Raw genomic sequence first — 27,203 nt, 5'->3', positions numbered from 1 at the left:
GCAGTGGTACAGGAAGAAGTCTGCATCCTTCAAGAAAAACATGATTTTCATGCAGGACAATGCTCCATCACACGCGTCCAAGTACTCCACAGCGTGGCTGGCAAGAGAGGGTATAAAAGAAGAAAATCTAATGACATGGCCTCCTTGTTCACCTGATCTGAACCCCATTGAGAACCTGTGGTCCATCATCAAATGTGAGATTTACAAGGAGGGAAAACAGTACACCTCTCTGAACAGTGTCTGGGAGGCTGTGGTTGCTGCTGCACGCAATGTTGATGGTGAACAGATCAAAACACTGACAGAATCCATGGATGGCAGGCTTTTGAGTGTCCTTGCAAAGAAAGGTGGCTATATTGGTCACTGATTTGTTTTTGTTTTGTTTTTGAATGTCAGAAATGTATATTTGTGAATGTTGAGATGTTATATTGGTTTCACTGGTAAAAATAAATAATTGAAATGGGTATATATTTGTTTTTTGTTAAGTTGCCTAATAATTATGCACAGTAATAGTCACCTGCACACACAGATATCCCCCTAAAATAGCTAAAACTAAAAACAAACTAAAAACTACTTCCAAAAATATTCAGCTTTGATATTAATGAGTTTTTTGGGTTCATTGAGAACATGGTTGTTGTTCAATAATAAAATTAATCCTCAAAAATACAACTTGCCTAATAATTCTGCACTCCCTGTAAAAGGCATAAATAAAACATATCAATAAAAGCATATATCAAAAAAAAGGAAAGGAGGCATATATCAAAAATACATTGCCCATATAGTTCACTATGTCACAAAAGGCTGTATCCGTATATCTTCCCCGTTGGGTACGACTCATTGAATCACAGCCGTCTGTGGCAGAGCAAACCAGGACCAACCATATAACTGTATTCCAGATATAGTTAAATGCATACAAATTTCATATATTGTTGGGTTCATACAGATTACATATAATATTATAGAATGCCACCGTGTAGGACGCAAGATATAGATTATTCGGATGTGATCCGTAGTTGCACTTCATACGGTATATAGATTGTCCATCCGCTATAGTTGTCTCAAAGGTCTGAGTACACTATATGTGTCAGTTCAACTGTTCAGCAAGTCTATTACGTCCGCACTTGTGTCGCCTTTTGCTCAACGATACGGTGCAACTCCACTTATATTTAAATTGTATATTTACTCACTGTGTCCCATGTAGGCTCACTGCATTCATTCCGCGGGAGGATTACTGCCGTGGCGTCCCACGCTTCAACCTTTCTCCGCTATAGGTGTGTTAGTTCCGGTTTTGCCGGGATCTCGTCTCTAATCTCACGAGAGACCTGTATCGAATATTTTGCTTTCGTGAGTCCTACACCGATTGTTGTCTTACGTGAGTAAAGTAAAGTGAGGAGTTTCCACATCTTTTTTATAGATGAATTTTTTGTCTTTCAGTACATGGCCATGCACCGCCGAGATGGTTGTCTCACAGGTATTACGCCCAGACGCGTTTCGAGATATCTTATCTCTTCCTCAGTGGGTTACCTGTGAACTGTGGTGTCTCGTTTTTTATATTCTCCTCTTAATTGGTTAATTCATTTCACCTGTTCCGAGGATTATATTGTGAAATATAGACCTTACTCTCCGTTGATCTTTTCCTTTGCCATGCGACTTTTTGTCACATTGTATTACTTTTTCATCATCATCGTCATTAAGTTTTAATCTTGCGATTTATTTATAACAATATCACATGTCTCTGCATATATATATTCATTACATATGAACAAATTGTATAGATGTATAAAAAATATATAAATATATAAAAGAGTAATTTCATTATTAAACTTTAAAATACTCTAAAGACAGTGCTGCCGAATAAATGTAGGAAATGCTTCTATTTATAATATATTTTTATCAGTATTTCCTATTTATATTTTATATTTTGCTCGAATTTTTCGAACACTTATACAAATATTTTTCCAAACATATATTCCGATATTATTTTCGAATCCTATTTTCGGATGTTATTTTCAATAATCATCTCGATGAGTTTTATCAAGGAATATTTTTCATGACAATCTTTCGAAAAGTTTATCGAACAGAATCATCTTGAGGGCAGGTTGGCTCAGTGTTGGAATACTTTTGAAATTTTAAAATTTCAAGATTTTAAGATCATTTTTCACCCATCTCTCTTTCTTATGAGAATGATCTTATATAGGTGGTATATTTCAACACTGGTCCATCATTTTTCTTCAATCTCAATATTTTTTGTGATAAGCGTTTATCATGCGGTTTATTTTACTATTGCGTTTTTTTCTTTTTTTGTTGCGTTTTTTCTCAGGGATATATAGAATGATCTTGTCTACCTTCTGCTTAAGGGATTTTTTACAAATTCATTGCACTATAGAGTTATCAGAGGTTTTACATTTTATCAGAGGTTTTACATTTTTATAAAGGATATTGTCTTCAGTCCATAGTGAATATGGATCGATACTTTCTTGCTCAACTTTATATCAAGTATCATCCCTATTCTCCCATCTATACTGCTCTAAGTATGTTTATGATTTATCTTATTATTGTTCTATTTTCATATATTCCTCCAGTATTGTCTCTAAATCTCATAGTTTTATATTTTAATATTTTAAATGAAACCAAAGATTTCTAGGTCTGAATTCAGCCCTGCGGGGAGAAGGCTGCCAAAATCATAGATTCTTCTGGACTCGGCCCGTGACATTCTCATAATGTGATTGCCTCCTTTCCAGTGTATGTCCACCTTTTCCAGGGCCACAAACGAGAAACCCCTAGGGTCACTATTATGTGACACTTTAAAGTGTTTAGATAGAGAGTGGTTTTCGTAGCCTTTCCTGATGTTATTTAGATGTTCCGTGATTCTCACTCTCAGGGGTCTCTTGGTTCTGCCAATGTACTGTTTCCGGCAAGGGCACTGGAAAAGGTAGACAACACTGGAGGAATCACATGTTAGGCAACCCTTAATGTCCAAAGTGAATTGGTTTTGAGTAGATTGAACCCTAATGGTCTTTTTTGGGAATGTCGAATTTTTACACCCCAAACATCTCCCGCATCTATAGAACCCGTTCATATTCAACCATTTTTGAAGTGTGGGTGCTTCTTTTTTCTTGTGATTATTTATCGAAGGTGCTATTTTTAAACCTAAATTAGGTGCCTTTGTGAAAGTGATTAAAGGGAAAGTGTGCAACATAGGTCCAATAACTTTGTCTCTTAGTAAAAAGTGCCAGTGTTGGTTTATAATGTGACATATCTGTTTAGATAGTGTGCTATAGGGTAAAATTAACCTTAATTCACATTCCTTATTTGTGTTTTTATGAGTGTTCGGCTAAAAGAAGGTCTCTCTCTCTGTTTCTCTTATTTTCTCTAGAGCATCTGTCAGGACTTTTTGGGGGTAACCTTTACATTCAAATTGCTGTTTCATTTTTAGGGCCTCAGTTTCAAAATCGATTTCGTCGGTGCAGTTTCGCTTAATACGGCGGAACTGACCCGAGGGGATATTTAACAGCCACTGGGGTAGGTGACAGCTCGTAAATGGTATGAAACTATTTTTCGCTGTCGGCTTGTAATGGGTATTACACCTATATTTATTATCACGCTGTGTGATCTGAATGTCCAGGAATTCTATAGATTCCTCTTTTATTTTGGACAGAAAGATCAGGTTTTTATCATTGTGGTTCAGGGCCTCTAGGAATTGCTGCAACTGATGTGCATCTTTTCTCCAAACAAACAGGACGTCATCAATGTAGCGGCGCCATAGGGCCAGGTCCGTCCCCAGTTTAGGGGTGATGTTTTCATATTCCCACTGTAATAAAAAGTTATTTGCATAACTGGGGGCGAACCTGGTCCCCATGGCAGTCCCACATAGCTGTAAAAAGTGATCGCCCATCACAATTATCTTAAAATCTTGAAATTTTTAAATTTCAAAAGTATTCCAACACTGAGCCAACCTGCCTTCAAGATGATTCTGTTCGATAAACTTTTCGAAAGATTGTCATGAAAAATATTCCTTGATAAAACTCATCGAGATGATTATTGAAAATAACATCCGAAAATAGGATTCGAAAATAATATCGGAATATATGTTTGGAAAAATATTTGTATAAGTGTTCGAAAAATTCGAGCAAAATATAAAATATAAATAGGAAATACTGATAAAAATATATTATAAATAGAAGCATTTCCTACATTTATTCGGCAGCACTGTCTTTAGAGTATTTTAAAGTTTAATAATGAAATGACTCTTTTATATATTTATATATTTTTTATACATCTATACAATTTGTTCATATGTAATGAATATATATATGCAGAGACATGTGATATTGTTATAAATAAATCGCAAGATTAAAACTTAATGACGATGTTGATGAAAAAAGTAATACAATGTGACAAAAAGTCGCATGGCAAAGGAAAAGATCAACGGAGAGTAAGGTCTATATTTCACAATATAATCCTCGGAACAGGTGAAATTAATTAACCAATTAAGAGGAGAATATAAAAAACTAGACACCACAGTTCATAGGTTACCCACTGAGGAAGAGATAAGATATCTCGAAACGCGTCTGGGCGTAATACCTGTGAGACAACCATCTCGGCGGTGCATGGCCATGTACTGAAAGACGAAAAATTCATCTATAAAAAAGACGTGGAAACTCCTCACTTTACTCACGTAAGACAACAATCGGTGTAGGACTCACGAAAGCAAAATATTCGATGCAGGTCTCTCGCGAGATTTGAGACGAGATCCCGGCAAAACCGGAACTAACACACCTATAGCGGAGAAAGGTTGAAGCGTGGGACGCCATGGCAGTAATCCTCCCGCGGAATCAATGCAGTGAGCCTACATGGGACACAGTGAGTAAATATACAATTTAAATTAGTGGAGTTGCATCGTATCGTTGAGCAAAAGGTGACACAAGTGCGGACATAATAGACTTGCTGAACAGTTGAACTGCAACACATAGTGTACTCAGACCTTTGAGACAACTATAGCGGATGGACAATCTATATACCGTATGAAGTGCAACTACGGATCACATCCGAATAATCTATATCTTGCGTCCTACACGGTGGCATTCTATAATATTATATGTAATCTGTATGCACCCAACAATATATGAAATTTGTATGCATTTAACTATATCTGGAATACAGTTATATGGTTGGTCCTGGTTCGCTCTGCCACAGACGGCTGTGATTCAATGAGTCGTACCCAACGGGGAAGATATACGGATACAGCCTTTTGTGACATAGTGAACTATATGGGCAATGAATTTTTGATATATGCCTCCTTTTCTTTTTTTTTAAATATATGCTTTTATTGATATGTTTTATTTATGCCTTTTATATATATTTTAACCTAGTGTACACAAGGTATACTGTTTAATAAATTCTTAAACACTTTTATTTCAGTCCCACGTGAATTCCTATTGTTTTGAGTGCTGGTTCTATCCAATATATATAATTTCAATGGGTCTGTGCACATGAGAGTTGTTTTTCACGCATCATTTATGCGTTGCATGAGAATCGCAGCATGTTCTATATTCAACGTTTTTCACGCAGCCCTGGTCACATAGTGAATGGGGCTTCAGTGAAAAACGCATTGTATCTGGATGTTACTCGGATGCAATGCGTTTTTTAATGATGGTTGCTAGGAGATGTTTGTAAACCTTCAGTTTTTATTCACACATCAAAACTGATTGCAGCCGTGCAGAAAAAACTGAACGTAAATGCAGACAAAGCTGACTGAACTTGCTTGCGAAATGGTTCAAGTTTCACTGAACGCATCCTGACACAATCCGTATTGTTTGTTTGAAAGAGGCCTTAGGGAAAAAGGTTACCCCAAAGGTATTATTTCATCTGCATATTCCAGGGCCAAACTGATGTTGCAACAGTACTGTCTTATCAAAAGGACATCCAAAAACATAGGACTAGACTAGTGGAGGTTCGGTGTTTTGGGATGCCCATTAGTGTTGAGTGAATCGAAGTTAGCTAAGTAGAATTCGATCAGAATTTCAGGAAAAAATAGATACAGCACAAATCCAAATTTCCTTATGCTTCGTGGTAACGAATTATTTTATTTCCTAAAATGGCAGCTACGTAATATGTTCTGTTATACATAGACTTACTGGGCATCATCCTATTCAGTGTCAACAGAAGGTCAAATATATATAGGCGCATTTATCTAGTTCAACTGCTGCACCATTCATATTTACTGATTCAGTGACTGTACACTATGGCCATCAGACAGTTGCCAGGGCCCTCAAAAGGAATGGGAAGAGGCAAAAATATTCCTGTAGCTGGCACAAGTAGCAATAAAAGAAGGGTTGGTGGTAGCAGTTAGCTATCATCCAGCGGCCATGTTTTGACCAACAATCCAGCTGTACTGGAATAGTTGACTTGCTCTTCAACATCATCTCAAGTGATGTCAGACACACACTGCCAGGAATCATTTGGTTCCTCTGACACTACAATTGGCCATGGCATGGCCCAGGATCAACCTCTGTGCCCTCACCTATACTGCAACTGCCTCTTTCTTTTGCTGCTTCTTCTGCTAGGGAAGTAATGTATTGCTGCTGGCTCTGCTTTTCAGTGAGGATGACGTTAGTAAGGACAGTCAGCAGCAACAGGTCAGCACAGACATAGAGGAGAGATCTGCTGTATCCTCCTTTAGGCATGCAACTAGCGATGATGCCAGTCGGGTGGGAGCACGTGTTGCGAGCGGACAGTGACATAAAGGAAGTGAAGAGCAGACAGTAGTGGATGATAATGTAGCTGATCACACGTGAGAGCAGGGTGAAGAGGGGGCATCATCATCAGGGGGTGAGGGTGGCAGCAGGCCCATGAGACAGCAGCAGGGTGGCAGCATGCCCATGAACCAGAAGGTTGGAAGCAGTGGGAGATATGGAGCCAAACATGCCCGGGGTAGACCATCTGCTACTCAGCAGCCTACCTGTCAGGAAACAACTAGCGGAGCAGCAGGAAGTCAGCACGAAGTGGTGGCGGTAAAGTGCCATACTCGACAATGTGGTAATTTTTTATCAAGTTGCTGGAGGACGTTAGCATGGTGGTATGCAGGATATGTGGTCAGAACGTAAAGAGCAGTCAGGAGGGAAATGTCAGCACCACAGTCCTGCAACAACACATTGAGATCACCATAAAGTGGCCTGGAAAAACTGTGATAATGTAGCGGTACAGCCTGACACAGCAACCGCTGCATCTCCCAGCGCCGTGCACCCCTTCTCTAGCAGTCAGTGCTCCTCAACCTTAGCAGAAGGAAGCAGTCGTTCTTTTGCTTCGTCTATTGCTTTTGATGCTCCTCCTACTATTCTTCATTATGTGTTTCACCAGCAATCGATCAACGAGGCGATTCCCATTCCATGTCATTAAGTCTACACCTTTCAGAGAGCTGATGACTTGTGTACAGCCAAGGTGGAGAGTCCCAAGCCCTCTTTTCTTCTCTAAAAAATCAGTAACAGCCCTTCACACGTATGTTGAGCACAAGTCCAGTGGGCCTGTCAGCATTTGGTGCAGTTCATGCCAGGGCTGACTTGTGGATCTGTAACTATGGTCAAGGACAATATTTGTCATTTATAGCACACCAGCAACTTGGCCCGGTGATGGCAATGCCGCCTCTGTGTAGTAATCTGTGCCAATGTCCTTCTTTGCTCCTCATCCGTCACTTTGTCCTCAGCCTCCACTGTCGGCAAAGATCAGAGGTATCCTCCAGCATACCATGGCGTTGTGTCGAGGATATAAAGCAAATGCTTTATATAAAAGAAAGGATCAACGGAAAAATTTCAAGGGGAATTCATCCTAGAGGTGGACATATAAAATACCTCAAAAAGAGATCATCGTTAATTTAATTATAAACGGAAAATGCAAATGTGATCACACACTACATCCAGCACTCTGCCCTCCATGCTGGATGAGACATTGGTGTACATTTTGGCCAAAGCGTAATAAGCCACTCACCGCGTCAAGGTCGTCTCATTTGAGTGGTCCCTAACTCTTGTTCCTACCTGTTTATGGGCCATGACAGCCACATAAAGTCCAGGGAATGCAGGTCAGCATGCAAGCCAAGTACACTCTGCTTTTAACCCCGTCCGGTGCCATTACAGCTTTCATCGGATCCAGGGATGCAAGTACCAACATGCATGCTGAGCCCACCATATACTTCTCCTGGAGCCAAATGGCTAATGGTAGGTTCTTTATAAGCAGACTCAGTTTTATACTGACTTTAAAACCAGCCTCCAGGACAGATTGACTGGTCAGGTGTGCTTGACTCAAAGGAGATCGCCACGCCTCCAATATATGCTACAAAGAAAAAATGTGGGGGGTTGAGCCCGCACAACCTGCCTGTAGGTGCATATCACTATGGCAAAATACATATACAAACGGAAAATGCAAATGTGATCGCACACTACATCCAGCACTCTGCCCTCCATGCTGGATGAGACATTGGTGTACATTTTGGCCAAAGCGTAATAAGCCACTCACCGCGTCAAGGTCGTCTCATTTGAGTGGTCCCTAACTCTTGTTCCTACCTGTTTATGGGCCATGACAGCCACATAAAGTCCAGGGAATGCAGGTCAGCATGCAAGCCAAGTACACTCTGCTTTTAACCCCGTCCGGTGCCATTACAGCTTTCATCGGATCCAGGGATGCAAGTACCAACATGCATGCTGAGCCCACCATATACTTCTCCTGGAGCCAAATGGCTAATGGTAGGTTCTTTATAAGCAGACTCAGTTTTATACTGACTTTAAAACCAGCCTCCAGGACAGATTGACTGGTCAGGTGTGCTTGACTCAAAGGAGATCGCCACGCCTCCAATATATGCTACAAAGAAAAAATGTGGGGGGTTGAGCCCGCACAACCTGCCTGTAGGTGCAGATCACTATGGCGAAATACATATACAAACGGAAAATGCAAATGTGATCGCACACTACATCCAGCACTCTGCCCTCCATGCTGGATGAGACATTGGTGTACATTTTGGCCAAAGCGTAATAAGCCACTCACCGCGTCAAGGTCGTCTCATTTGAGTGGTCCCTAACTCTTGTTCCTACCTGTTTATGGGCCATGACAGCCACATAAAGTCCAGGGAATGCAGGTCAGCATGCAAGCCAAGTACACTCTGCTTTTAACCCCGTCCGGTGCCATTACAGCTTTCATCGGATCCAGGGATGCAAGTACCAACATGCATGCTGAGCCCACCATATACTTCTCCTGGAGCCAAATGGCTAATGGTAGGTTCTTTATAAGCAGACTCAGTTTTATACTGACTTTAAAACCAGCCTCCAGGACAGATTGACTGGTCAGGTGTGCTTGACTCAAAGGAGATCGCCACGCCTCCAATATATGCTACAAAGAAAAAATGTGGGGGGTTGAGCCCGCACAACCTGCCTGTAGGTGCATATCACTATGGCAAAATACATATACAAACGGAAAATGCAAATGTGATCGCACACTACATCCAGCACTCTGCCCTCCATGCTGGATGAGACATTGGTGTACATTTTGGCCAAAGCGTAATAAGCCACTCACCGCGTCAAGGTCGTCTCATTTGAGTGGTCCCTAACTCTTGTTCCTACCTGTTTATGGGCCATGACAGCCACATAAAGTCCAGGGAATGCAGGTCAGCATGCAAGCCAAGTACACTCTGCTTTTAACCCCGTCCGGTGCCATTACAGCTTTCATCGGATCCAGGGATGCAAGTACCAACATGCATGCTGAGCCCACCATATACTTCTCCTGGAGCCAAATGGCTAATGGTAGGTTCTTTATAAGCAGACTCAGTTTTATACTGACTTTAAAACCAGCCTCCAGGACAGATTGACTGGTCAGGTGTGCTTGACTCAAAGGAGATCGCCACGCCTCCAATATATGCTACAAAGAAAAAATGTGGGGGGTTGAGCCCGCACAACCTGCCTGTAGGTGCAGATCACTATGGCGAAATACATATACAAACGGAAAATGCAAATGTGATCGCACACTACATCCAGCACTCTGCCCTCCATGCTGGATGAGACATTGGTGTACATTTTGGCCAAAGCGTAATAAGCCACTCACCGCGTCAAGGTCGTCTCATTTGAGTGGTCCCTAACTCTTGTTCCTACCTGTTTATGGGCCATGACAGCCACATAAAGTCCAGGGAATGCAGGTCAGCATGCAAGCCAAGTACACTCTGCTTTTAACCCCGTCCGGTGCCATTACAGCTTTCATCGGATCCAGGGAGACAAGAATAACTCTTTTGGTCTACTTTAAAATACATACACAATGGTGAATATAACACAATATGGCCTATTATATATCAAATCCACTATAATTAGGATATTTTGATATAAATGTTATAACCTATGAAAAGGCACAACAGTTGTCACACGGTTCTGCATCTGGTCAGCCTGGGCGAACAGAGTCACTGTGGGGAGGAACAGCTCCATGTCATCAACCGAAATATTGAATATTGGCTGTCTTCTCGCCAAATGGAGATAGGAACCATGGTCACTGATAACGAGAAGAACATTCTGTCTTGGTTGCATCAGGGAGAACTGACCCATGTGCCCTGCATGGCACACATCTTTCATTTGCTTCTCACTCGGTTCCTCAAGTCTTCCACCCAACTGCAAGATGTCTTGAAAATGTCAAGGAAGCTGTGCATGTACTTCAGCCACTTTTACCATGCAAAACTGTTCTCCTTGACCTGCAAAGGCAGAGTGGAGTTCCCCTACATTGCCTTATATGTGACGTTTCCACACATTGAAACTCCATGCTCCACATGTTGGACCAAGTGTATGCGCAGAGGAAGCCTATGACTGATTACTTGATGACGGACAGGACTACTCCCCGATATAACTTTGACGTGGCAGCTCATGCTTATACCTGCTGTTTGGTCAGGCCCTTTGAGGAGGCCACTTTATTTGTCAGTCGCCAGGACTACAGGGTGAATGATGTCATTCCATTCCTTCTCGTCCTGGAGGGGATGCTGATAAATCTGACTGACAAGGGGATAGAAGATGTGGCGCCTATATCTAGCAGCCACCTGTGGAGGCTGAACTGGCAAAGAAGAAGGATGAGGAGGAGGACATAAATGCCCAGGAATTCTATACAGAACTAGGTGGTTTATCTGCCCAAGTGACAGGAGAGGAGCAGGAGGAGCTACAGGGCGACGACGAAGACGAAGCAGATGACCCCACCAGACCGTAGCAGTATAAAGTGGAGATGAAAGCAGGGAGTCCCTCCGATTCCCTTGTGCAAATGGTCAGATGCATGCTGAGTTTCTTGCGGAGTGACAGCCGCATTATCACCATTTGGCAGAGGAATTACTACTGGCTCTCCACAATATTAGACCCTTGCTACCGGTCCAAAATGGGGGCCTTTTTTACACTTTCTGAGAGGGATGAAAAATCAACTACTATCGAGACATCCTTTGTAGTTGGTTGGTTGCTGCCTACATGTGCCATCGCCCATCCTGACGAAGGTTTAACTGGGGGGACCCTCTGAGCTCACGCTCCACTGCCATGACTGCTAGAGAGGAGGGGGGGCAGGAGCAGCACCAGCTCCATCAGAAGGAACTTAAGCCTTTTGTCTGTGATGCAAAAGACTAGATCATTCTGGCAGTAATGATCTGACTGCGGTGTGCTGCCACACTGGAAAACATTGTGAGAAATGGTCCATATTCTGCCCACGTGCTGCTGCCATTATTCTGATGCTGCCACCCGCCTGATGCCACATGCCCACTGCCTCTACTGCCATCGTCCACTCTCTTGTGCTTTTACTGCCACTGCTGTTGCGCTCCTCTCCCCACTCTGTTCCGTGGCCACCATTGTAACGCTTCATTCTGTTGCCACCCTAACCAGTCTGTTCTGGAGCCACTATTATGACTTTTCATGCTGTTGCCACTCTCACCACTCTGTTACAGGGCCACTATTGTAACTTTTCATGCTGTTGCCACCCTCCACAGTCTGTTCTGGGGCCATTATTGTAGCTCTTCATGCTGTTGCCAAAATCTTTAAGCAAGATGGCGGAGGCCGGACCGTCGCGAGCAAATTGAGGTGCTAAGTTTGATTTAATTTTTTTCATTGTCAATTTTACACTCAGATGCCGCGATCATGTATGAACGAGGCATCTGAGGGGTACAGTGACGGGGGCGGTGCTATCGCAGCTCCCTGTCATTGCACCTGCTACTTACAAAAAAATGTGCTTCGTGACAAAGAAATCTGTCATGAAGTGCTTTTTTTGGTGAAATTCTGCGAATTAGCCGAATTGAACTTTTAAGAAATTCGCTCATCTCTACTCATAGCTGTCACATGGGCTTGGCAGTAAATGAAGTCCACTGGCTGAATGCTGTGTTAGGGTTTATGCACACAAACCTAATTTTTCTCCATGTCCATTCCATTTTCTTTGCTGCCTGTATGCGAAACCATTCATTTCAATGGGACCGCAAAAAATGGAAATGACTGCATGTGCATTCCGTGTCCGCCTGGCTGTTCCAAAAAAAAATAGAACCTATCCTATTATTATCCACATTACGGACAAGGATAGGACTGTTCTTTTAGGGGCTAGCCGTTCAGTTTTGCCAAATGCAGAATGCACATGGCGCAGTATCAGTGTTTTGCCGCAACACATCCAACAGTCATGTGCATGAGCCCTTATGATAAGTTCACACTAAGCAGATTACATTTATGACACTCTCCAATTCTTGCACTTACCGTATGTGCATGCTGCAGAAGCAACACTCTTCACATGTAGGGAATGGATAACATGTCTGCCACATGTATACTTTCACATTCTCCATTTAAACACAATTTGTGATCAACATATTAAACAGTAAAAGCATCTTCAACATTTCATTTAATTTTATCAAATTGAAATCATCATTCCCTGAATTTGTACTAATGTATATCTTGGCTTTATGTTAAGACAAATGGTATTAATATGTATGTGATGTTGCTCAGCACTCCGAAGTTACTGTTCAGCCACAACTAACAGAGTGACAAAGGTTATCTGTATGTGCATCATGCCTTCTAAATACTACGTTTGGCATTATACCAACATGGTTTATTGATTACATGCAATTCAGCATTTAAATCTATCAATTAATGAAATATTTACAGACCTCAGTGACCAGCGTTGACTTTTGCTGTGACGTGTCGTACACCCATCCATTCCGGCATTCCTCCGTGCTGTTTAGTCCATTCCTCTCAATGGATTCAATATCCCAATCCACTGGAGTGTACATGAGGCATTGCTCGTAGCCTCTACGTTCATTGTGTGGGATGGTTAAATTCAGCTGGTAGTCCTCAGTTAGATTTGGACTTTTCTCCAAGATCCAGTTGGTATTGCAGTGGTGAGGCACAGAGATTCCCATAAACACCTGCCCAAACATGTGGAAGGCATTAAAGAAACTAAGGAAACACAACATAAAGACCAAACATTTCTGAAAGCGACCAAATTCTCCAACATGTTTTAGGATTTCTCCAAAGTCCGTCATTGTCACTTCATTCAAAGTAATGAAAAACACAAAACAAGCAGATAGAAATTAATGTTTAACCTCTGTCCAAGAGACACCTGTACAGAGGCAAAGTCTCATATTTATATTACATGTATTGTGTTTACCTGTACAGATTGTATCATTACAGTCTATAGATCATTTAAATTGTATATGATCTTCCTATGCATAGGTACATCTAAGAGTTAATTTTCCATATTTATGTTTTATTTATTTTACTTAGGGCTCATTCAGATGACCGAATATTTGTGTCGTTATCATTTCAATAGGGCCACAAAAAATGCGGAAAGCACACTGTGTGCTCTCCGCATGCGTACTTCTGTTCCATGGCCCCACAACTGTGGACAAGAATAGGCATTTCTATCATAGGGCTGGCCGTTCTGCAAAATGTGGAACGCACATGACCAGTATCCCTGTTTTGCGAATCCGCAATTTGCAGACCGCAAAAAAAGATAGTCGCCTGAATGAGCCCTTACTCATATAGCACCATCATAATCTGCAGCACTTTGCAAATGTTATCATCAATCATAATCAAAATTTCATATCAGTGAGAGGAAACCCATGCACACACAGGAAAAACATACAAATCCATGAAGATGTTTCCTTGGTTGGATTTGAACCAAGGACTGCAAGGCATCAATGCTGCCCCATGCTATAGCCATTGAAATTTACGAAGGGCTTAATAAATTCTGTCAAAAAACATAAATAAAATCTGCAATAATAAAAAAAAACAAGTGCCCAAAGAGAGCAAAGCAAATCCGAACAAAGTTATTTAAATAATGTAAGGGATCATGTACGTACTTGCGGTGGGGTCGATAAACTCTCAGACTCCGGGGGTTAAAAGTCCAAATGGCACTTTATTTGCTCCTCAGTGCAGCACAATTCATGGCATTCAAGTTAACAGTCACTTGGCTGAAGTCGCAGCACATAACAAGAAGAAAAAATCCAAATAAACTATTGCCCATCTGGGCTCTGATTAATACACAGGTCTCACCAATACAGCGCAGTTCACACAGGGGGAATCAGGCTCTGCCGGCTAGCAGGTCAGCTATCTTCCCAGGCTTTCTGACACTGACTGACAATCTGAGACCTGATTTTATTCCCCAGTAATGATCCCAGCAGTAACACCTAAGATCACCACAGGCTAGAGGAAATAGCCATGCTGGAGTAAGGGTGTGGACTGGTAGGTCAGAGCAGATACATTAGGTCCCTTAAATAATTGTAATGGGGAGATGGACGCTGAGGATCAGGAAAAGGAAAAGCTACTAAATATTTTTTTTAATCTCTGTATATATAAAAAAAAAAGAGAAAGGAGCTGAAGTAGGTGGTGCCAAGACTGTAATACATCCGGTAATTTACTAAATTGGCTAACTGTAGACATGGTCCAAGCTAAGATAAATAAGGTTACTGTGAACAAGGTTCCAGGTCCAGAAGGATTCACCCTAAGAGTTCTTAAAGAATTCAGTTCAGTTATTTCAGTGCCCCTATTCATGATTCTCTGGTGACTGGCATAGTGCCAAGCAATTGGCACAAAGCAAATGTGGTGCCCATATTCAAAAAGTCCTTCTCAAGTAATTATAGGCCAGTAAAGCTTAAGTGACTATATACAAGAGTATGTGACTGTAACATCATAGATGATAGCCAGCATAGGGTTGCACTGGGTATCGAATTAGCGATGCCCAATCAATACTTTTGTACTGGTATCGTTTCGATACCGGGATTTGCCTTTTACTGATACTAGGCTGCGCTACTGCGCTATCACAGAACATGGCACGTGCTGCTCTCAGCGCGCGCCATGTTCCCTCAGCAGCACAGTGAAGACGGAGTCTCTCCCTCCCCCTGTGCCACTGCCATCAATGAGAGGAGAGAGGGGCGGAGGAGGGGAGGGACTGTGGCCACTGCGCCGGCTCAGGCGGCGCTATGACGCCATTATCATCGCGCCGCCTGAGCCGGGCAGCACACAGCAGGGACACAGGCCGGAAGAGGCCTGCATCGCATCACTGCTGATAAAGGTAAGTATTAGTGTTTTGTTTTTTTGGGGGTGGAGCTGGCACTATGGGAGCATCTGGCATTTCTTTCAGCCCCATTGGGGTGGCACTCTGGGGGCATTTATTTCTTGCCCATTTTGGGGTGGGCACTATGGGGGCATTTCTTACTGGCACATTATGGGGGGCACCATGAGGGAGAGGAGCAGTATGGGGGGCATCTGGGGGCTCTAAAGGGGCTTTTTTTATTGGCACATTATGGGGGCACTATAGGGGAGAGCGGCACCATGGGGCATTATTTGGGGGCACTATGGGGGAGTGGAGCACTATTTGGGCATCTGGTGGCACTAAGAAGGGACATTTTTTACTGGCACATTATGGGGGAGAGGAGCACTATAGGGGCATCTGCTGGGGGCATTATGAAGTGGGCTTTTTTTACTGGCATATTATGGGGGACACTATAGGGAAGGGGGAGAGGAGCACTATGAGGGCATTTACTGGGGCACTATATAGGTTTTTTTTATACTGGCATACATTATGGGGACTTTAGCTCAACTGCGGGCACTAAGCGGGGGTATTTCATGTACTGTCATATTATAAGAAGAATTATTACTAGTGTTGAGCTCGAATATTCGAATCGCGAATATCATAACTTCGGAAATTCGTGAATATTTCGAATATAGTGCTATATATTCGTTATATTGAATATTCGTCATTTTTTAACATCTGAAAACATGATTCCTCCCTACTTCTTTCTTGTGGGTCAATAAGCCATTGGCCCACAAGCAACTTAAGCAGGGGGGAATCATGTTTTCATATGGAAAATAAAATGACCATTATTCTAAAAAACGAATACATAGCAATATAGTGAATATATTCGTTATTTAGAATTTTGGCATTATTTTTTTCCTATCTGTACAGTTGTTCGCATACTCCTCCCCGACAAGCGTCCCCGTCACCATGGGAACGCCTGTGGGTTAGAAAATTCCATCGGATCTGAGTTTTCCCTGAGATCGTGAAAACTCAGATCCGATGGTATATTCTAACCCACAGGCGTTCCCATGGTTACGGGGACGCTTGTCGGGGAGCAGTATGCCAAAGTGGAATAATAGTACACATTGGGGGAAAAAAAGACGAATATTCTAAATAACGATTTTATTCGCTCTATTACTTTAACTTCGTCTTTTAGAATATTCGTAATATTCTAAAAGACGAAGTTAGAGCAATATTACGAATATTCTTAAAATGCACATATAGACTGTAATTTAGCTAATATAGTGCTATAGTAATTTTTTTAATAGTGGCCATATTTTCCAAAACTGAAGTTTAGAAGAGGCAAAAAAAATTTGACAAAAAAAAAAGATTATAGCACTATATTAGCTAAATTACAATCTATATGTGTATTTCTATATCATATTTATTGGCATATTAAGTTTTTATATTTGATTAGAGATGGGACGACGAATCCGTCGAATCTTGCTGGATTCGAAGGTTTCGTGGACTCGAATCCTGACTTCATTTTCAAAATTCGAATCCGACGAATCCCAGGCATAGTCATCTGTATTGCCGTCCTCAGGACAGCGATACAGATGCCTTGCCTGTGCTGCAGCAGGAGAGAGAGATGGGTGTCTGCTGGGACTCAAACCCACAACCTTCTGTATCAGAGGCAACGCACTTACCCACACAGCTATTAGAGCTGTATAGCTACTGACTGAAAAAATATGAGACTTAGACTCTGTTAGCTGTTCTAGCCAGTGTACATCTATACAAAAATGGCTGAAAACTGGTGGTCTGTTCTGAAAGTCTGAAAGGAGAAGATGAGGAAGAGGGAAGGAACATCTACATCAAAGGAGACGTCACTGGATGTAAGAGGTATGTGGCGCTGTATTACCCTGTATTTCCAATTTTTTTCGAATCAAAATCTGAATACTTTGTTAAAAAAGTAAGGACTCTTTATTTTTTCATATTAAAAGAATATTGAGTTTGGATCACTTTGTTTCTTACACCATTCACACAATTCTTATCTACAGGATTCGTAGGATTCGAGATTCGAAAGATTTGAGAGATTTGAGAACCTTTTCGGATTCGGATTCGAAAAAAATTGGATTCGTCCCACCTCTATATTTGATATTATATTTGACATTTATATGATCCTATTGTGTGTTTTTATCTAAATAATTCTAATATATAAATTCTAATATATTCTAATATATACATACTTCTTCATATGTCCATCATGTGTGGCCCGGTTTGAGTGTGGGGCATATATTTGTGTATATTTTTATTCAATCTTTTATCTAATGATTTCATTCATCATTTATTCTTTATCATTACTCTTGATACAGTGTCAGTCTGGCTCTTTAAATGACTCCAGTACTACAGTATTTTGGCCGTGGTCCGCTCCGCTTGTGGAGCACATGGATTACATTGTAAAACCTGGGGCCCTCCTGATTGGCCCCGACGCTTTTCCGTCCTGGGTGCATCCCACTGTTGGAACGCACTTCCGGTTTTGAGCATCACGTGACCGGAACTCGGTCGGACCCAACATCACCTCGTCTGAGGTGCGTTCCACCGGTGGAACGCACTTCCAGCTTCCGGCATCAGGTGACCGGAAGTACATATTTAAAGCGCTCCTTAAAGTCCCGGCTGTACAAATTATCTATTTTCATTACATTGTACTCCTATCTGTTTATACCGGACTACATTTAATCCTCCCATTAACCCCCAGATGTATTTTTATTTAATTTAAGTATATCAATATTCCGAAGGTGGAGCGCACTTCCGGTTCCGGGTCATGTGACCGGAAGTGAGCCTCCCACCACGTGGACTCAATGGTTTCTATGTGTTGGGTATGTATAAAACACTGTAAATGTATGTGCACTATGTTTTTCTCCTGAGGAAGGGGTTTATGACAGCCACGAAACGTGTTGAGCTATTTCTTAATAAAAAGTCACCTCGTGTCACTTGAGAAGTCCTCTGGGTCATCTATCAATAGGACGACGAAGGGACTATCATTCTACAGGCGACCACGGCGGTCAAGTGTTTGGTGTCAAGTGTTTTGATCTTATCATGCACCACCCTCCCTGGTAACGTGAGTAAGACACGAGTTTGTGTATATTTTATTTCAATGAAGACCCTAACAGTTGTTCTATACTGAAAATGACAACTACAAATTGTGTGCTAATTCTTTTTATTTATTCTTTTTATATATTTTTATATATCTTTCATGCATCATGCCTTACATCACATCCACATCCACATTGATTTAGCCTTGACATCTCTCCATGTGTACTTTCTACCTGGATGAGCTGTGGTATAGCATTTTAGCCTCCTAGAACCCAAAGCCACTCTTTTCTTTACCTATTTCTCTATACTTTGGCACTCCACTCGTTTATTTTTTCTTGTATACCTACTGCCAGTAGCGTACCGCCAATATAGGCAGACCACGCCGTTGCTATGGGGCCCGGGGCGCACGGAAGGCCCCGCCAGCTCTATTTATTTTAGCCAGGCAGTACTAGTACAAACACACACTGTGGGCGGCGCAGGCACAGCGCGGGCCCGCGGCACTTGCCTTTGATCGGCGCCCGGCGCCCTCCCCTTGTATTAACCTGCTCATGCTGCCTCACTGCTTGAATTTGATTCTCCCGCCCGGCCAGCCTGCAGGTGTGTTCTAGTTTTCACAGACACTGGCCAATCAGCGCAAGTCAGCAGCACAAAGAGGCAGCTGCTGATTGGCCAGTGTCATTACACATTCATTCTCTGAGTCTGTCTGACCTGAGTTGAGCCACGACTCGAGTGAAGTAGGCAGCCTGCACCCTGCACCCTGCATCGATCCCTTCCCAGCACAAGACTGAAGGACTGCTTGCCCGCTCCTGACCGGACACGGTTGGTGCCGGTGGTTTGTTATATTGGGAAGGGTCCCCAGGGATAGATAGATAGATTAATGCAGGCTGCAGCATTGCCGGCCCAGGCAGCAAGAGAACTCATAGGGAGGGGGTGCCTATAGAGGACAGTCTGCTTTCCTCCTACTCTGTCCTGTATGAGCCGCCCCCCCCCCCCCCTGAATCCTCTATGAGCCCCGCTAATGCCCCCATTACGCCAAAATGTCCAGGGGGGGAGGAGGAGGAAAGCACACTGTCCTCTATGAGCCTTCCCCCCCCCCCGACTCTATGAGCCTTCCCCCCCCCCCCCCCCCCCCCCGAGTTCTCTATGAGCCCCTCAACTCCTAATGCCCCCCAAAATGCCAGGGGGTGAAGGAGTAGAAGGAAAGCACACTGTCCTGAGCATTTTGGGGGGCATTAAGGGTTTGGGGGCTCATAGAGGACAGTCTGCTTTCCTCCTACTCTGTCCTGTATGACCCCCCCCCCCCTGAATCCTCTATGAGCCCCCCTTATGCCCCCATTACCCCAAAATGCCCAGGGGGGAGAGGAGTAGAAGGAAAGCACACTGTCCTGGGCATTTTGGGGGGCATTAAGGGTTTGGGGGGCTCATAGAGGACAGTCTGCTTTCCTCCTACTCTGTCCTGTATGATCCCCCCCCCCTGAATCCTCTATGAGCCCCGCTAATGCCCCCATTACCCCAAAATGCCCAGGGGGGAGAGGAGTAGAAGGAAAGCACACTGTCCTGAGCATTTTGGGGGGCATTAAGGGTTTGGGGGGCTCATAGTGGACAGTGTGCTCTCCTACTCCTTCCCCCCGGGCATTTTGGGGGGCATTAGGGATTCTTTAATGGGGGTGTGGCATGGGAGGAGCCAGGACAGGAGGTGGGACGGGCCAGGGGTGGGTAGTGGGCGGGGTTAGGTTGCCCAATTCAGATGCTTGCATTGGGGCCCAGTGATTTCTATGTACGCCCCTGCCTACTGCCATTGCAAAATGCGATTCAGGCCGACTTCGACACCAGTTCCACTCAGTGTGAGCAGACTCACCCATCTGCACATCCTCTTGGTCCATTTCTTGTTGGTAGACCTTGGCGCCCTACTTTCCCCTTCCCCACCCACCTTCTGTTCCCACTATCCCTTTGTCCACATTCACATCTCCTCTTCTTCTTCCTCTTCCCCCTCCCCCCTTACCATTGGCCCTATCAGCCACCTTCCTTTCCACTTTGACCATCCCCACTTACGCTGCTCTTTTTCTATTTTTTATGCAATTACTGCATTAGTCAGGGCACGGGTGATGTTACGGGACACATGCTGGTGTAAGGCTGGGACTGCACAACACGAAAAATATTGGCGGCTGGGGACTTAGTAACGAGGGAAAGCCGCCGCCATCAGGCTGCAGAAAGCCTCAGTGTGCACAAGCTTAAATTGCAACATTTCCAGGGCCAGCAATTTGGAAAGGTGTGCATTTAGTGCTATGGTCTGTGGGTGGGTGGCTGAGTATTTGCGCTTTCATTCAAAGGCCTGGGGTATAGACATCTGTATGCTGCTCTGGGACACAGAAGTGGATGTGCTAGCTGATGGTGCTTGCGAAGGTCCAGGTGCAGGATGAGAGGCATCCAGGCCTGCGTGTTGGACAGGGGATTGGCCAGCACGTAACACAGGGGAAGAGGAGACAGTGGTGTGACATGCAGACACTAATTGCGGACCCAGGCCCACCTATTAGGGTGCTTTGATGCCATGTGGCGGATCATGCTGGTGGTTGTGAGGTTGCTAGTGTTCACAGTGCTCATTTTGGTACGGCACAGGTTGCAAATGACAATTCTTTTTTTGTTCGCACTTTCCTCAAAAAAGTGCCAGACTGCGGAACACCTACCCCTTGGCCCGCCTTTTGCCACCACACTGCCTCTTCCAGCCTGTTGCGGTGCTGCAGATCCCTCCCCCTTTGTACTGCTGTCCTCGCTCGGCTTGCCACTTTCCCAGGTTGGGTCAGTGACTTCATCGTCCAGCACCTCCTCTTCCACTTCCTCACTCTGGTCCTCCTCCTGACTTGTTGACCTAACAAGAACCTCAGTTATTGACAACTGTCTCATCCTCATCATGAACCTCTTAAAACTAATTAGAGGTGACTTATTGGCAACTGTGTCTCATCATCATCATCCACCTCATGAAACACTAATTGCCGTTCCCCATCATCATCTTCTTCTGAATGTGGATGCTCCAGTGTTTGGGAATCAGGGCACAAGATCTCCTCATGTCCCTCTTCAAGTGGGCTTGGCGGGAGGCCCAAATTAAGGAATGGCGATGAAAACAGCTCCTTGGAATATCTGAGTGTGGGATCACTTGTTTTCCAAGACTCTCCATAGAGGGTGGAAGGAGTATCAGGGTGAGGATTCTGTTGACCAGTCTCTTGGCCACTGAGACTGGACTTTGTGGAAGACAGGGTGGTGCTTAACCGACTGGAAGTATTTTCTGCTGGTATCCAACCGACCACCTGGTCGCACTGATGTGACTTTGAGAGTGGTGTCCTGCGCCGCCCTTCAAACTGGGACATGAAGCTAGGTATCGTGGATGAGTGTGTTTCTTGTGCTCTGGCAGCAGGCACAGTTTCACCGCGCCCAGGGCCACGGCCTCTGCGTGCACCATCAGCAGCACGGCCACTTCCCCGTCTCTTACTGCTCGCCTTGCGCATATTAAATGGTATATATGCTTGCAAGTATGTCACATGTACAGTAGGACTTTTGGGTCTCTAACAAGTTTTAGCAATTTAGTGCAGGTTGCGCTAAAAATATATATTGCTGCCACACACAATAGTCCTTAAAAGGACTTGTGGGTCTATAACAAGTATAAAAACTAAAATATCGCTATTTCAATCCCTATACTATCTCTCCCTTCTGCTCTCCAGCTCTCCTGACTAATACTGAGCCGACTAATACTGAGCCGAACACGTGTCATCGGGTGCTATATAGCACCCGATGACTCATTCCGGCCAGCCAATCACTGTAATGCCAGCAGCCAACATGGCTACAGCATTACAGTGAATGGCAGCACCTATCTGCACGTTTATTGGCTGTGTAGCAGCCAATAAACGTGCGGGGAGGAGGCTCAAGCATCGCCCTCGAGCACACGCGGTATTTGGCCGAACACCGCGATGTGCCGAGCATCGCAATGCTCGAGCCAAACTAGTGTTCGGCCGAGCATGCTCGCCCAACACTTAAGCCTAAGCCAGCATGGGTTTACTAAGGACTGAAGTTGTCAGATTAATCTCATTTGTTTTTATGATAAAGTGAGTAGAAACATGATTAATAGCACTCTTTCTATTTCTGCAGATGACTTCAAGCCATTTAGTACTGTGCAGGATATTGTCATGTATTAAATGACTTATGAACTTACTGGACAGGGATGTCATACTTCCACTTTACAAAGCTTATGTATGGCCTCATCTGGAATAAGCAGTTCAGTTCTGTGGGCCAGTTCATAGATAGGATGCCCTGGAGCTGGAAAAGGTACAAAGAAGAACAACTATTCTGATAAAGAGCATGGAGGGTCTTAATTATGAGGATAAACTAAAAGAAAAACATAATTTAGTCTTGACAAGACTAAGGGGAGACACAATTAACTTGTATAAATATATAAATGTCCCATTTAAACGGTATGGTAAAAAGCTGTTCCATGTAAATTCCCTTAAAAAAATAATGGGGCACTGCCTCCAACTGGAGAAGACAAAGTTCAGTCTCCAGAGGTGACAAGGCTTCTTCACAATAAGAACTGTGAATCTGTGGAATAGTCTACCTCCGAACATGGTCACAGCCAGAACAAGGAACAGTGGACAGTTTAAAAAAAGGCTTAGATGATTCCATAGAACTAAATAACATTAATGCTTGTGTAAATGTGTAGAAGTCTGGTTTCCCTCCCCCTTCCCTTAATTCCCATCACTTGGTTGAACTTGATGGACTTGTGTCTTTTTTCATGCATACTATGTAACTATTTAACTATATTATCACACATGCATTTCATTCAATTGTTTAGGCCAGATGTTTTCCAAGTAACACATTTAAACTCTGCATCCATGCAGTCTTGCTGCTCCTATGGAAGACCTATGAATACTGGGTACTGTACACTTCTATTTGTGTGGGAACAATATTGCAGTGCTGTAAAGATATACATTCTTTCTCAACATTATTATTATAATAAAGCAGATGTGAATCCACTGTCACTTGGAACTAACAGGCCACTACCTCTTCGAGTAGTCTCTGTTCAAGTGACTGCTGAACCATGAGGGTGAAGAGGCACAGTGGAGCATAGAGGGATCAAAAAAGTGGGGAGCAAAAGCATACCCAGGGACAGGACGAGATCAAGTACGGCAGAGTATGACCGTCAGATAACCAATCTAAGGTCAGGGTTGACAGCACAGGGTCAGTACAGATATCAGGCAAGAGTCAGGAGAGGCAGTAAAGGGTCAAATTCCAAAGGTCAGGCAGAGGTCGGTACACGGAACAGGCAAACAATATAGAACCTTTACTGGAAACTAGTGAACTAGAACCTATTGCTCAGGCACCTTCCACAGAGGAAGGTGACTTAAATACCCTAATGTAGCCAGTTATATGCTGGAAATAAAGATGGGGCTAATGGCCCTTAAAGAGCCGGCTGGAATACACGCACAAGCCTTCAGTTAGGAGGTACAGAGTTACTCCAGCGACTAGGACCGACGTGCAGGGAGAGGGAGATGCCGGTGGGACACACAAGACCACCGGAGGCCAGAAAAAGCGTAGAGGGTGAGCAAGGCAGCAGCTTTGTGCATCAGCAGAAGAGGAGTGTCGGTGGATAGAGACCGCCGCCAAAATGTTTATATTGTTTCAAGTCATCTAAAATGAAACATATAGCAACTTTTAAAGTAGTTTTAATAAAAAATTATTTCAAATACAACCAAGATGGTGCTTACCAAAGTTTTCCCATATGGCTTGGTACACACAGGATAGTTCTATATATAATGGAGTGTTGGTAGGATCTTTCAAACTTCAGAAGTAAAGTCCAGCATCAGCATTTCCAAGGTTTATTTCTTAAAGTGTGTCATTCTGATTTTTTTTTTGTAATGTGTAGGGGCAGGCAAATCTCATTCATCATTTTCTATGCCTGTTTTAGGCATAGAAAATGGTCTAAATGTAAGCCAGCAAGGAAACTGTCTTAACCTTTAGACTGGAGCTAGATACTTATAAGTTATGTGGGGGCTTGCACCTCTTCATAACTTCGGCAGATCCACTGCTATAGGGGGTTATTAAGAACAGCGTCTAAAACACCGGTCTTAATAAATGACCCCCACAGTTTATAAGGCTGAAATAAGATATAAGTCCATCCAGTTCAGCCTGCTAGCCTGCAAGTTGATCCAAAGGAAGGCATATAACCCCATGAGGTGGACACCAATTTTCCTCATTTTTGCTTAACATTGACTGTGTTATGTAAACAGTAGACATGGGGTGTTGCTAAAGGTCAAAATGGGTCACTTTACGACTATTTTTCTAATAGAAATCTACAATTTCAGTAATTTAAGTATATTACAAAAATGGTCAGTTTCCCTCCCCCTACAGATTACAAAAAAAATATAGAATGACAGTTACACATTAATTATAGCATAAGGTAACATCAGCAAAGTATTGAAAAAACAGACTTAAACCAGTCGCGTTGCCATGTTATCACTAGAGTGTGCAGAATAGTGAATTAAACAATGTACTAGCATCTATACCAACATTTTACATACAACCAATTGAAAAATATACATCAAATGATTTTTAAAATTGAGACAGTCGGAAATCTTTTGTCCAATTTCCATATCCAGCATCCTATAATGTAATTTCTTTCTTCAGTTTCTTTCTCTTATGGGTTTACTAACCCATTCAAAGCTGAAAAAACATTTTTATCTTCTATTCAGCTATTATGGGCAATATGGGCAAATCTGTTGGGACGGTGTTATGTGACCATTCTTCATCTTTTTATCTCTCCTGTTTTCTGATATGTACAGTAAAAGGACGAACAACATTTTGATTGATTCGTGCAGGACGAATCGCAAAACTTTAGATTCAATGGAACTCAAGATTGTTTGGAAATTCTTACAAATTTGATTAGTTTAGAATCTTTTACTCATCCCTGCTAGTGATAACACACTTCAATTGGTTTTCTTTCCCAATAAAACTACTCCCAGAAATACACTCACCGACAGATGTGTAAATTTTTCTATATCGTACAGCCATTAATATAAACAAATTACCGTAAGAACATCATTCAAAACTATTTATCAGTATTAAATCAGGGTGCAACACTAGCAGAAATACTAAAATCAGGGTGCATAAACATAAAGACCCTTTTGGCAAAACTTGGCTTTCTCAGAAAATTTTCTAGAGTGTCTGTCAGCATGATCAACCATATTAAACCAGGCATAACTCTTGGTAGGGTTCATCATGCTGATTAAAACAATACCTTTCTTTTGTCTGTAAAAAGCTACAGAGATATCTGTGTTTTTATTTATATGTAAATGAGCACATTAGAGCACCAGGGTCAGGGCTGAATCTTTGGAGCACTGCTTTTGTAACACCCCTGTACTGTGCACACTTCCCCCTCCTCTTGATTGACAGGGTTAGACATGCTGAGGGCCGAGATGTGTCGAGCTGTGTTCTAGCCTGTACACATCATATACTTTAGCCTTACCATGTTGAGAATAGCGGTTTTGTATGCTTAGAAAATACATATTATGGGTTTATTCACAGACACAATGTATGATTATGAAGACACCAGTAATATATATTATCTTTCTAAGTATAGAAAATCACTCTTCCCAATATGATAAGGCTATAGCTTGGAGGTAGGTGGTTATCCTTGTGTGTAGGTGTCCCAGGAGAGGCTTCTAGATCTTTTCCTCCAGTTTTTTTTATCTCTCAATTAAATGGGTATTCCAGTTAGATTTGGTTATCTCCTATCCTTTGGATAGGGATAACTATTAGATCGGTGGGGGTCCTAGTGCTGGGACTCCCACCAGCCACGATAATGGGCACTGCATACCCTCCGCAGCCCTCTGAAATGAATGTAGCAGCCAGAAATAGCTGAGCGCTGTACTTGGTTATCTCCAGAACTCCCATAGAAATGAATAGGGCAGCCACATGCATGTGCGACCAGCTGCTCTGTTCATTTCAGAGGGGCTGCAGGGGGTACAAAGCCCCACTTACTTGTGATCAGTGGGGGTCCTAGTGCTAGGACCCCCTTTGATCTAATAGTTATCCCCTTCCTGTGGATAGAGGATAACTTAATCTAACCAGAATACTCTTTTTACCCATAATAAAAGGTTATAGCCTTACTATATTGAGAATAGAGGTTGTCTATACTCTTGTCTATAAGCTTATACATATTACTAGTGTCTTAATAATCATATAATGTACCTCTGAATAAACCAGCAATATGTATTAGCTTTGTAAATATAGAAAATCTATATTCTCAATACAGCAAGGCTGTGGCCTTTTATTATGGGTTAAATAATAACTGAAGCAAAAAATGTTCTCCTCGGTCATCTACTGTACATGCAATACGGACCACTTACCTCTTATCCCCTTATCATATTGAGAAGAGTGGTTTTGTAATACTTTGAAAGCTAATACATATTACCGGTATCTATAATCATACATTGCGCCTCTGTGTAGGATTGCTGAACACATATTCAACATAGAAACTAAGCTCATCAATGCTTGTAGTGCAGCTAAGAACTTTGTTGACCTCCACAAAGGCTGTTTGAAATATTTAGTCTTCAAAAAGTTAGTATTTTTGGCTTTGAATGGGTTAATCA

General features: G+C 42.8%; 1 protein-coding gene across 2 annotated transcripts in view; it reads right to left on the bottom strand.

Moving 5' to 3' along the window:
* LOC121002340 (solute carrier family 22 member 13-like) overlaps positions 1 to 13,520 on the bottom strand; it is a 48,095-nt gene extending 34,575 nt beyond the window's left edge. For both annotated transcript variants that reach the window (XM_040433780.1, XM_040433781.1), the window contains exon 1: positions 13,127 to 13,520. In XM_040433780.1, coding sequence (XP_040289714.1) covers positions 13,127 to 13,501 — 375 coding nt within the window. In that variant the 5' untranslated portion in view covers positions 13,502 to 13,520. The remainder of the gene's footprint in view (positions 1 to 13,126) is intronic.
* Between the last annotated feature and the right edge of the window lie 13,683 nt (positions 13,521 to 27,203).

This window comes from Bufo bufo, chromosome 5 (assembly GCF_905171765.1).
Source record: "Bufo bufo chromosome 5, aBufBuf1.1, whole genome shotgun sequence".
NCBI lineage: Eukaryota > Metazoa > Chordata > Amphibia > Anura > Bufonidae > Bufo > Bufo bufo.
The sequence above is the reverse complement of the archived record's forward strand: the minus strand, read 5'-3'. Positions and strand labels throughout refer to the sequence as shown.